Raw genomic sequence first — 11,187 nt, forward strand, 5'->3', positions numbered from 1 at the left:
TAGACCATTCGGCCTTTTGAGGATGCCCCTTCATTAAACAAAATCATGGCTAATCCTCTATCTCAGCACCGTGTGACATATAAGATCGTATGGCACCATTTTAAAGCAGTGGCATCTGCTTAACATTTGTCCGTCAGACAGTAAACGGGAGTATCAGGTCATCACCTTGTGGTTGCTTGTGGGGTTTGCTATGTGAAAGTTGGCTGCTGTGACAATGTTTCAAAGGCTTTATTGTCTGACTTGAATTTTGGGGATAATCGGAGGATGGGAAAGGTAGTGTTTGAGATTCCTTTCTCTGAGAATGTGCTGAGTTGTCATTGTGTCCATTGGTCTGTCCACAGAATACCTGAACCCAGTGGAGGAGAACCCATTTGTCACCCTTCGGAAGAATGGTGACGTCCACGCTTTGGATAACCCAGAGTACCACAACGTCCCAGAGGGGCAACAGACCACCGAGGATGAGTACGTGAATGAACCCCTCTATCTCAACACTTTCGTCAACATGGTCGAGAACCCAGAGTACCTGCAGGATAAGATCGCCATTTCGGAAAATGTTGACAAGGCCTTTGACAATCCTGACTACTGGAACCACAATTACCCCCCCAAAACCGCCATGCACAACCCTGAGTATCTGCAGGAGTACGGCACAAAGTTTTTTTACAAGCAGAATGGACGCATCAAGCCTATTGTAGCAGAGAACCCAGAGTATCTCTCGGAGTTCTCACTAAAGCCAGGAACAGTACTGCCTTCATACGGACAGCGGAATACAGTGGTGTAACCCTCACAGCACTCAGGAGTCCGGCCTTGCTGGATTTCCTCATCAAACCACAAACTTGTATCCTCAATATTGACTGGAAGGAGTATGTCTGAGGCAATAGTACTGGTGTCTGAATGGAAGGAAAGTTCTATTTGCTAGAATTGAATCCTGGTCCGTTTGGCCTTTTCCTAAACGGCACCTGTTTTCAAAGCAATATGGTTATAACCAGCAAAATGAAGGATTCCTGTGGAAATGCCAAAAATGTAGCTTATTGGGATTGACCTTTCATACTGCCCTTCAATAAGATACCCTGGAAGGTTACATTCATGGATCAAAGTGCAATGACCTCTGAAATTCTCCTGCCACTGTGAGAGGGGAAGTGAGGATTGAAGGGAGCAGGGTGAGGCTGGTGCTGCCGGAATCCTTGGAGAAGGGTGGTCCGACATAATGTAACCTGCCAGCCAGCACGCACATCGACTGATCTGGTCAATCCATCTGCACAAACACGTAAATCTGTTTCTTAGAGGTGCACTGCACTGGTTCACCTTGAATATTTTGAATTGGTATCTGGGTATAAAAGGCATTGGCAGCTGTAACTGGCACCCCTTGCAGGGAGCTGCTTCAGCAGTGGGCTGCAGCGAGGGGATGTTGGAGGGTGGATGTGAGCCTGGAACAAAATTGGAGGCAGGTGCAGGGATGGAGTTGGGCTGGGCTGGGTGGTCTATAACAAGCATGTCATGCTGCTGATTTTTTTTTTCTGTCCAATGCAGATATTATCTGTATAATTAAAAAAGGTGCGGGTGGGGGTGTCTCAGTAAAGTCTGGTAACAGGCTTCATTTTGAAGGTGTAGTCGATATGTAGCAGAGCTCTTAATCCTTTTTTTTATACTGAAACACACTTTAGTAACGGATAACTTTTGAAATATTGGCAAGCAAACAGAGCCGTTCTTAATTCTAAAGCTTAGATTGAGGAGATTGTTTTATAACCAAGAACTTAATGGAAGGATTCATGTTGTCTTTGATAAGCACACATCAGCACTGCCAATCACGTTTATTACTGGAATTGAGACAGTACTTACCTATGAGAGAGTTACCTTGTACAGCCCTCATCTTGTGTTACCTCAATCTGACTGGTACACAACAGTCTTCAGATGGCCACAGGTAGCTCCAGCGTTAGTTTGGATCTTCTACTGCTGCTGCTTGAGTAGGTATCAGCATTTTAATTCTGTGTTGCGACAAGGCCTTTTTTTTAAGGCGTTTAAAGGGAAGATGGTATCTTATCACAGGGACGGGGGCCAGAACAGGCCACAGGTTCCACGTTTACCAATACAGAGCCAACTTTGAATTTGTTCAAACGCCAACTTTGGTCAGTTTGGCGTGCAGACAATGCAACCTGGCTGATTCAGGGGGTTGCACCTTTTAGTGTTTTATTTCACCAGAACTGAGGCTTGTAGATAGTCAAATAGAAAGGTTGTGAAGGAATACGCAGCTGAATTTAGCTTCTGAAACCATTCTCATCTCAAACTGAAAATGATGGAGTGCTGGAATCTGTGTGTCCTTCCAGTGGTGTTAAGACCATCACTTGCTCTTTACCCAAGCCATAAGGTTAATCGGAAACTGCATGAATGATTACTACCTGGCTCTGTAGCTTTGCTGTCCAGGAATGATACATTACGACTCTTCGCGAAGGCTACACTGCAGTGCTGCTAAACATTAAAAAGGAACACAACATCTATTTACAATCTGGGTCAGTCAGCTCCAGTGAACAATTTATGTTTTGTGCTCTTCAACATTGTTTTAATTGTCTGGGTTCCCCTCCCCTATTAGGATGCTAACTTTCAAGTTTCCACTTTTGTGTCCTGAGATGCTCTCAGTCTGATGAATAACCCAATATGTCCACGGTGGCACTGTGGTTAGCACTGCTGCCTCACAGCACCAGAGACCCGGGTTCAATTCCCGCCTCAGGCGACTGACTGTGTGGAGTTTGCACGTTCTCCCCGTGTCTGTGTGGGTTTCCTCCGGGTGCTCCGGTTTCCTCCCACAGTCCAAAGATGTGCAGGTCAGGTGAATTGGCCATGCTAAATTGCCCGTAGTGTTAGGTAAGGGGTAAAGGTAGGGGTATGGGTGGGTTGCGCTTCGGTGGGGCGGTGTAGACATGTAGGGCCGAAGGGCCTGTTTCCACACTGTAATGTAATCTAATCTAATCTAATAACATCGCCCTCATAATGGCACAGCAGCTTCTGATAAGCAAGGAGTCCTCAACCCCAAGGTGCAGACAATCTTTTCCCAGCCAAGAGGTGGGCAGGACTGAGAAGGGTTTCTGTCCGTACATAGCTTTGGTTCGAGAGGAAATGTAGCATTGTGAATGAGCTTTACTGTGGGTCCCGTCAAGGATCCTTGGTCAATGAATCACTTCACATATATAACACAGCAGAAGCGTTCATGAAGAGAATCCGCAGTTGCCTATATCTAAAGCTGCCGGTAACCGGTGTAAAGATAAGTACATCAAGTGTAGCAGTCTTTGTTGCCTGTACCTCAGAAGGATCAGTGTCACATGGTTGAGGTGGAATTTCTTACCTTGCTCCCAAAAGTAAACTATTTGGCTGCATCTCTTATCCAAACATATAAAACATTCATAGAATGCAGGTGGTAGAAATCTGTCACTCAAAGCAATCAGGAAGTTGGTAGTCCAGAATGTGAGCATTCCTGAAGAAAGGATGATACTGTTTATGGAGCTTTTTATCTGGTACTCAGAAGGATAGATACAAGAATGCAAATTTTCAACGGGAGTAACAGTTTATACTGAATGGCCAGCCATTCAGTATCGACAGTGAATTGTTGCTCACTTTGAAATTTGGTATTCTTGCATCTGTCCTGAAGAATGCCAGGCTCAAAGTTTTAACAGCCCCATCTCCTTTTTCCAGCAATTAATAGCAATCAACATGTTCCTTGGCCCCAGCAAAGACTTGATCATCTAGAAACTGACAGTGATCTGGTGGCATGGTGGCTCAGTGGTTAGCACTGCTGCCCAATAAAACCATAACTTGGATTTGACTCAAGGTGACTATCTATATGGAGTTTGTGCATTCTCCCTGTTAAAGTGTGGGTTTCCTCTAGATGCTCCAGTTGCCTCCCACTGTCCAAAAGATGTGCAGGTTAGGTGGATTGGCTATGCTGAATTGCCTATAGTGCCCAAGTATGTGCAGGCTAGGTGCATTAGCCATGGGAAATGCAGGGTTACAGGGATAAGTTAAGAGGGTGGGTGTGGTGGGATGCTATTCAGAGGGTCAACAGGGAATCAATGGGCTAAATGGCCTGCTTCCACACTGAAAGGATTCCATGATTAGTGTGTGCCTAAGGTTTTTGAAAACAAACATTGCAAGGCAATATTGAAAGAGCTGGCAGTGTGAGACTCAGTGGACCGCACTTTCAGAGGCAAAACGAGCTGAATGATGTGTGCTGTAAGATTCCAAGTGTGCAAGGGATATTGCTGCAAGTTAAATGCGATGGGTGTTGCCAATAATGGCAGCACTTACAATTCAGCAGCAGTTGCCCATGTCAAAGATCTAAGTCTGCTTTCTTCCACTCACATCTGTCACACTGGCCTATTTATAATTAGTCCGCATTTTCAATTTGTCTTGATTGTTCTCCAACTCTCCAGATGCCTCAAACTACACTGTTCTCCAGTGCAGTCTATTGATGCCATGGCTGGTCAGCACATTTTCCATCCTGTCCATTCTTTGTCAAATGTTTCCTCCTTCTTACATTTCACAAGTTGCTAAAAATTGAAATATCACCCAACTTACTACATTAGTCAGTTGTGGCCACCTCTTCTTGATGTCACATTCTGGTTGAACTTCAATGGGTTCCTGCACCTGGGGCTCTGATCCTTCACTTTTGAGTAGCCTAGTCATCATTCTGTATGACACTGGCCTTGCCGTTAATGAGAAGGTCGGTTTCTGTTACGTAGAGAACGGACGACGGAATCTCAGAGGGAGTCAGCAAAACCTCATAGTGCAAGTGCTTAGCCATGAACTGACTGTTGTCCTTGTTACCTTCTGATTCGACATGACTTGTCCCCCAATCCCATTCATCTCAAACCCTTCGGAAAGATGCACCTGACTCCCCTTCTTATTTTGAATTCCGACTCAAAGGAATTGAAACTTCCCCGGATCTATACAGAATCAGTCATTGTGGTTTGAGTTTGAATATGTTTTGATCACTCTGACCTTGGGTTTATGTACTATTTACTCTGATGGTACTGCAGTTTTTCAAATTCAATTTACGCGAGGCACTGTTAATTTCAGGGTAATGTCATTGATGTATATAAAGGGGATTCATGTGATTGTTTGTCTGCGCAGCTTGCACCTGTCCTTTCAGATCATTACTGTCTTCATCAAGCAGATGTATGGAAGTCTGGCTGAAAGATCACTCCACTGAGGTCACCTCATGATTCACGATATTGCGAGGCTATTTTCAGGAAGTGCTAAAGTGCGAGAGAATTTCAAAACCTTTGCCGATTTTTCACAACTCCTTAATTCACTAAAGAGCCTCTCAAACGACCAAGGTGGGGTCTTGAGCTGATGACTGGGTTTAACCCACATTTAGGTGCAAGAGGCCATCAAACTAAAGAAATAGGAGCCTACATTAGCCTACATCACTTAAACTGCCTGTTTATACTTGTTAACAAGGCATGTTGGCAGTTAACACTTGAGTGAAGGTTTCGAAACACATTATGGGGGATTTCATCAGTTCTGATGAAGGGTCACTGGATTCGAAATGTTAATTCTGCCTTCTCCCTCAGTACTTGTGCCATCCTGAAACCTATCCCAATGTCTGTGTCAGCCAGTGTGCTCCTCACTATTAGCGGAGCCGACACTTAGAATGTTATGGAAATCTCTTCTACTTTGCAGATGAAAATTATGGCATAGGACCATAAGAAATAAGAACAGAAGAGGGATTTGGCCCTCAAGCCTACTGCATCATTCAATCGGATTATAGCTGAGCTGGCATTCCTCACATCTGCTTCGCTGCATTTTCCCCAGAGCCCTTGATTCCCCTGCTGATCAAGAATCTATCTCAGCTGTAAATATATTGAAGGAGTCTGCCCCTGCGGATCTCTGTGGCAAGGAGTTCCAAAGACACTCAACTCTCTGAGAGAAGAAATCCCTCCTCATCTCAGTCTTCAATTGGTGGTCATTTATTCTGAGACTGTGCCATCTGGTCTTAGACTCTCCAATGAGGGGGAACAATGTCTCAGCATTTACCCTGGTCAGTCCCCTTAAGAACCTTTAAGGTGTTGGACGATTTGGCTCTAAATTGAGTGTTAAAACCAAACATTCAAACAGGCATATCTTACTAGCGCAAATTTTAGTGCCATTTCACTAAAATTGCCCTCTGAATTTCTTCCTACACCTCAATGACAGCGTTACCACATTGGTGCCTGTTGACTAATTGGATTGCTACCCATAAATTGAGCAAGGGGGTGCTCAGTTCAAGTAGCTGTGCGTTAGCTGTTGATTGCCTCGCATTTTATACTGATTCTGACTTTGGCTTGGGGAGGTTAAGCAATTTAAAGGAGTAATTATTTGCATATACAGATCTAGTGGCTTCAGCGTTTAGGCCAATTGTTTAGCCACGCTTCCCGTATGGAATGATAATGGTTTCTAGAAGCTGCTATAGAAACAGTGAACACTGCCTGGGAGCTTATCTTTCCTGGAGCAATTATCAGACAAGATTTGACATGGACACAATGGTGATTTTGGGATATGTGACCATGGTGTGGTCCAAATGTTGATTTTCAGAAACTGGTTAAAACCGAAGAAGTCCGGGGCAGAATTTCCAGAACATGAGGCAGCTGTAAAAGCCCAGTCACTAACCATGGGATGAATTCTCTGGAATGGAGGAGTGTGGTGATCTTAGAGGTTTGTAGGGCTGGAGGACGTTATGGAACTAGATGGCAAGACTGAACGTATTTTAGAGTTGAACTGTTAGTTTGCTAAATGCCTGGAGTGCATTAACCTGCAGACAACTCAGCGTGCTTTGATTTGATTTATTTCTCATCACATATATTTTGTTACAAAATACAGTGAAGTGTGTTGCATAGTGCCGCCACTCTTTGGCGCCATCTTGGAAAACAGAAAAACAAACCAAAACAAAGAACATGAAGGCAGAAAAGTGAAGAAATGAAAAAGTGTTCAACTTTGAAGTCCTTCTTGTTAAGTGTCCCACCTTGGGCCTGGTGCCCAGACACGAGTCGTGTTTGCCATACCTGCTGGAACAAAAGTCCAGCACCATGGCACCTTCGCTGTTGAGTACTTGCTGGACCTCGCCAGTGCGGAAGCCGCTAATGCCACCTGGTACTGCACCGACCCAAGCTCTACTTTGATTAGATTAGATTATCTACAGTGTGGAAACAGGCCCTTCGGCCTAACAAGTCTACACCGTCCCTCTGAAGAGTAACCCACCCATTTCTGTCTGACTAAAGCACCTAACACTATGGGCAATTTAGAATGGCCAATTCACCTGCCCAGCACATCTCTGCTGCTACCATGAGTTCACTTCGGGCCTACCTTGGCGATGCAGCTGCTCCTGATACCTCCACCATGAACCTATACTGCCTGGAAGCCAAACTCACCTCCATAGCAGCAGCCATGAGTCAGTGTTAGGACTGCCTCAATGCACAAGCTTGCTTTGTACAGTTAAACTATTGATATACTCATCACCAATCTCCAGCTCAGCACAATTTGGCATAATTGACTACATGAAGTGCCCAAACCCGCCACCTGCTACCCGCACCAACATGTGCACACCAATCACCACCCCACCATATCAAAACAGCCACCGAGTGAAAATGGTGGCTTTCAGCAGTTGTGTTGACTGCACTTCAGAATGGCTTAAATATGGCTTTCCATATTTCTGTACTCTTGCATTTTTATCATTCATGAAGAGACCCGGCTTTACATGGATTGGGTGCACAATGTTGAATGTCTATTCAGTATTGCCAGGCAGCTGGTTCTGAATCCTAGGACTTTTTAAACGGGACATTCCCTCCGCCCTCATCTTATGAATTAGGAAATTTCTCAGCTAGCTTGGATCCTCTCCAGACTACCCCCTTGATAAATGAGCTGGATATTTGCCTGAATAAACCTCATACCCTTCCCGCATTCCTCAGCTCACCTCCAACCTTTTCTAGGATTTTAAAGTGACAGTGAACAATGGCCAGACAGAAATTGTCCATTACAACATACCGTAGTACAAGAATGTCAGGACTGTGGACTCTGTGTAGTGGCACAAAACTGTTTGATCATGCTGCAACCAAAATAATTCTACTCCCATTCTCCAAAATCAATGAAACGACTGCTTTGTAGGCTTCCTGGAGGTTTCCTGCCTCCCACTGGGCAAAGACTATGCGAAGTGTTCCATTGCTATCATTAAACAGTCTTGGTCTGAGTATAGAAACTCTCCGTGCCCTTGGCCAAAACTGAGAGCAGACCTCAACCTTCCTGTTACTGTGAAGAGTGCATTCAGAATTGTAGCCAACATGATAATGATTCTCAATGAATTTAGATTGTTTTGAGCTTTTGACTCACCTAACCTTGAGCTGGTTAGCCCACACCAAAACCAGAATATTTGGATTAGTCCCTCTACAACACAACCTCTGATGATGTTATAACAACAGGTCACATAAGGTGCTATAGTTTTGTTTTTAATCATTGTTTTGGTTTGTTGTATTATTAGTTACAAACAAGAGTAGGCTAATACCTGTTTGATGAAAATGCTGACCCTTCTATTTTAATAATGAGATGGTGTAAACACATTTAGTAAAATCCAATCTCTCTCTCTCTCGCGCTCCCCTAACTCATCCACACCTGCCACCGCCGTCCATCCACTTGAACACTATCCATAGGGATGATTCATCCAGTGTGGGTGGTGTAAAATCATAAGAGTGGCCTCAGGATTTTTAGGCATCTCCTATCCCATGTCCTTTAGTTTCTTATTGGGATATTGACTACATTTAGTGAGTGTAGGATAGGTTCTGGGTAATCAGTAAAAGCAGTTCAATCTCATACTATGTCACAAACACCCTTCTTCCAGTTTCAGTGGAAGCAACCAATCATTCTCAGGGCAATCGGTCAATGAAAAATATTTAAGGAGGCTTCGATTTTAACAGATACGTTTACAGTTCACACTGGGAAGTTGAGTTTCCAGAAGATCAGAAATGGAATCAAGAAGGGAGAGTCCATAAGTTAATTGCATTTACAGCACTCCTTGCATCATAGTCAGAGAGATCTAAAGCACAGAAAAGAACCCTTTGGCCCAATGCATGAAAAACAACCACCTAACTATCTTAATCCCATTTTTCATCACTTGGACTGTAGCCTTGTATACCTTGGCATTGCAAGTACACATCTAAATACTTCTGAAGTATTGTGGGCTAGGAGAGGTAGAAGTGTTCACCTCAGACCCAACAATCTGAGTGGCTTGCAAGTGATCCCTGCCACCTTGCTCCCCTCTACCCAAAGCACAACAATCTTTGACATCCCTGATCTTCGCACCCCCACCCCCAATCACTGTCTCCATCCTCCCATGCAGTCTCCTACTTTCCTGACCTCTGTTCCTTTCAGCTTTCCTAGTGGTCAATCCGACTGACTGCTGAGAAGGAACCCTGTTGACGAAAAATAAGACATTCTATCCTTAATTTCTATAAAATATCCATTCCCATCCTAAAATCCTCACCCTTCTTAGACTTGCGCCCACAAATTCTAGCCATGATAGTTAAGTTCAGTTTGTTCCCTCAGCACTCTTGTCTGGAGATAACACGTTATAAGTGATTAGGATTGATTTCACACACCCAATTTCTATCGTTGTACTATCTCCCACTCGTTGCTTTCTGGTATAGAAATAATCCTACTGGGTGACTCTGCTGTCATTTCCATCTTGAGTTCGATTTGTTGCAGTTTATAAAGACAAATTCTTTATGCTATAGCGCCTAGACTTTTGTTTAAATAAATGCTATTTGCTGTAAAATAATCTGCTGTAAGTCCTGCTGTAGTTCCCAACCTGTCACTGTTAGTACTAATTCTGTTATGAAGAATGCTGGTTAATAATTATCAGCTTCAGTCTGCATTTATCTGTTCTTTTGTGTTCAAACAATCACGTCCCAGATGGAAGGTCAATGGATAAGTGAGGAGTTCGGATTTGCCTGAATGAATAATTGTGGAGACAAAGTATTTTTTTTGGGATGGCCACAGAATCGTAAAAGCACGCTTAGGGCACCCTGTATAAAGTGACGGTGTTCCCTTTCGATAAAGGCACTATCAGTCTCTCCGGCTGAACTGCTGCTGAAGCAGCTTAAAGAGTGGACTAATGAAATTCTGAGCAATTGTTGATACTGAGTAATCACTGCATTACACGGAAAATGTGAATAGTATTTTTTATAGATTGTTAAAGAAATGGCTAGATGCATTTGTAAATAATAAGGGAGACTATTGCTTTTAATTTGTGGAATTTTTTTTTGAGGAATACTTGTCCCTTTAGGGTTGTTTTGTATATATGTATTTGGACTGTGGATCTTTTTGTTAAAATTCACAGCATTGTAGAACTGCTGATGATTATGTGTTCAGCACTAGTTAATGTGATGTGTTTTAACTTCTGCGTTTGGCTTTAGCTATAGAAAGCCTTAGCTCCGTGTGTGCTGTCTTGTTAATTAGCTTTTGGAAATCCAGCTTAAAAGAAGCAATTGTAATTCGCACCATCGCAATACCAATAACTAACTTTAAAGCTAAAACTCTCTTCTGTGACTAGTTTAGTCTCTTAAGCTCTTTTCTTTTAAGTGGTAATGTTCATTTTCAGCTACTAATATTTGTGTGCTCATTCACAGTGGAAACCTGCTACCTAAGTTGTTCACTCGAGCACTTGGGTTTACAGCTACGATACTGTTAAACGAGCAGGGGTAAAATACAACATCTTACAGCTTGGGCATCATTGACGCTGTACAATTGGAAGACTGTTCATTTTTGTTACATGAATCTGTCAAAAATATATTTTTAATTTAATATAAACAAAGTTAAATAAACTGTGAACCATGCTGTTTTGTTGACTTCCTCAAACCAGTTCACTAACTGGAAGCACACAAACCTGTACATACATTGTGTTCAGAAATACCTGAATTAAAAGGGAGAGTCGACAGCAATGAAAGGAGCAGTGAAATGGAATCTCCAGCAATCCCAGATCGTGTTTGTGAGATCATTGCAAAGTGCAAAATATCCAAATGCAGGGCAGAACAACAGCCTATCAGCAAGGTCGTGTTCTGCATCGGTGGCTCTGGAGAAGGCAAAGGTCAGGCAACATTTGAGGAGCAAGACAGTCCATGTTTTGGGTATAAGCCTTCTTCAGGACTGCATAAGCAATACCTCCCTGAACTCTGC

The 11,187-nt window shown here is 43.3% G+C and overlaps 1 protein-coding gene across 4 annotated transcripts in view; it reads left to right on the forward strand.

Annotated features, from left to right (window-relative positions):
* Positions 1-10,847, forward strand: part of LOC122551916 (receptor tyrosine-protein kinase erbB-4-like) — a 1,076,277-nt gene extending 1,065,430 nt beyond the window's left edge. For all 4 annotated transcript variants that reach the window (XM_087988891.1, XM_087988893.1, XM_087988894.1 and 1 more), the window contains one exon: positions 342-10,847. In XM_087988891.1, coding sequence (XP_087845017.1) covers positions 342-778 — 437 coding nt within the window. In that variant the 3' untranslated portion in view covers positions 779-10,847. The remainder of the gene's footprint in view (positions 1-341) is intronic.
* The last annotated feature ends 340 nt before the right edge of the window (positions 10,848-11,187 follow it).

The sequence above is a fragment of the Chiloscyllium plagiosum genome, unplaced genomic scaffold, assembly GCF_037043375.1.
Source record: "Chiloscyllium plagiosum isolate Xiang-an unplaced genomic scaffold, Cpla_swu_hap1 HiC_scaffold_7, whole genome shotgun sequence".
NCBI lineage: Eukaryota > Metazoa > Chordata > Chondrichthyes > Orectolobiformes > Hemiscylliidae > Chiloscyllium > Chiloscyllium plagiosum.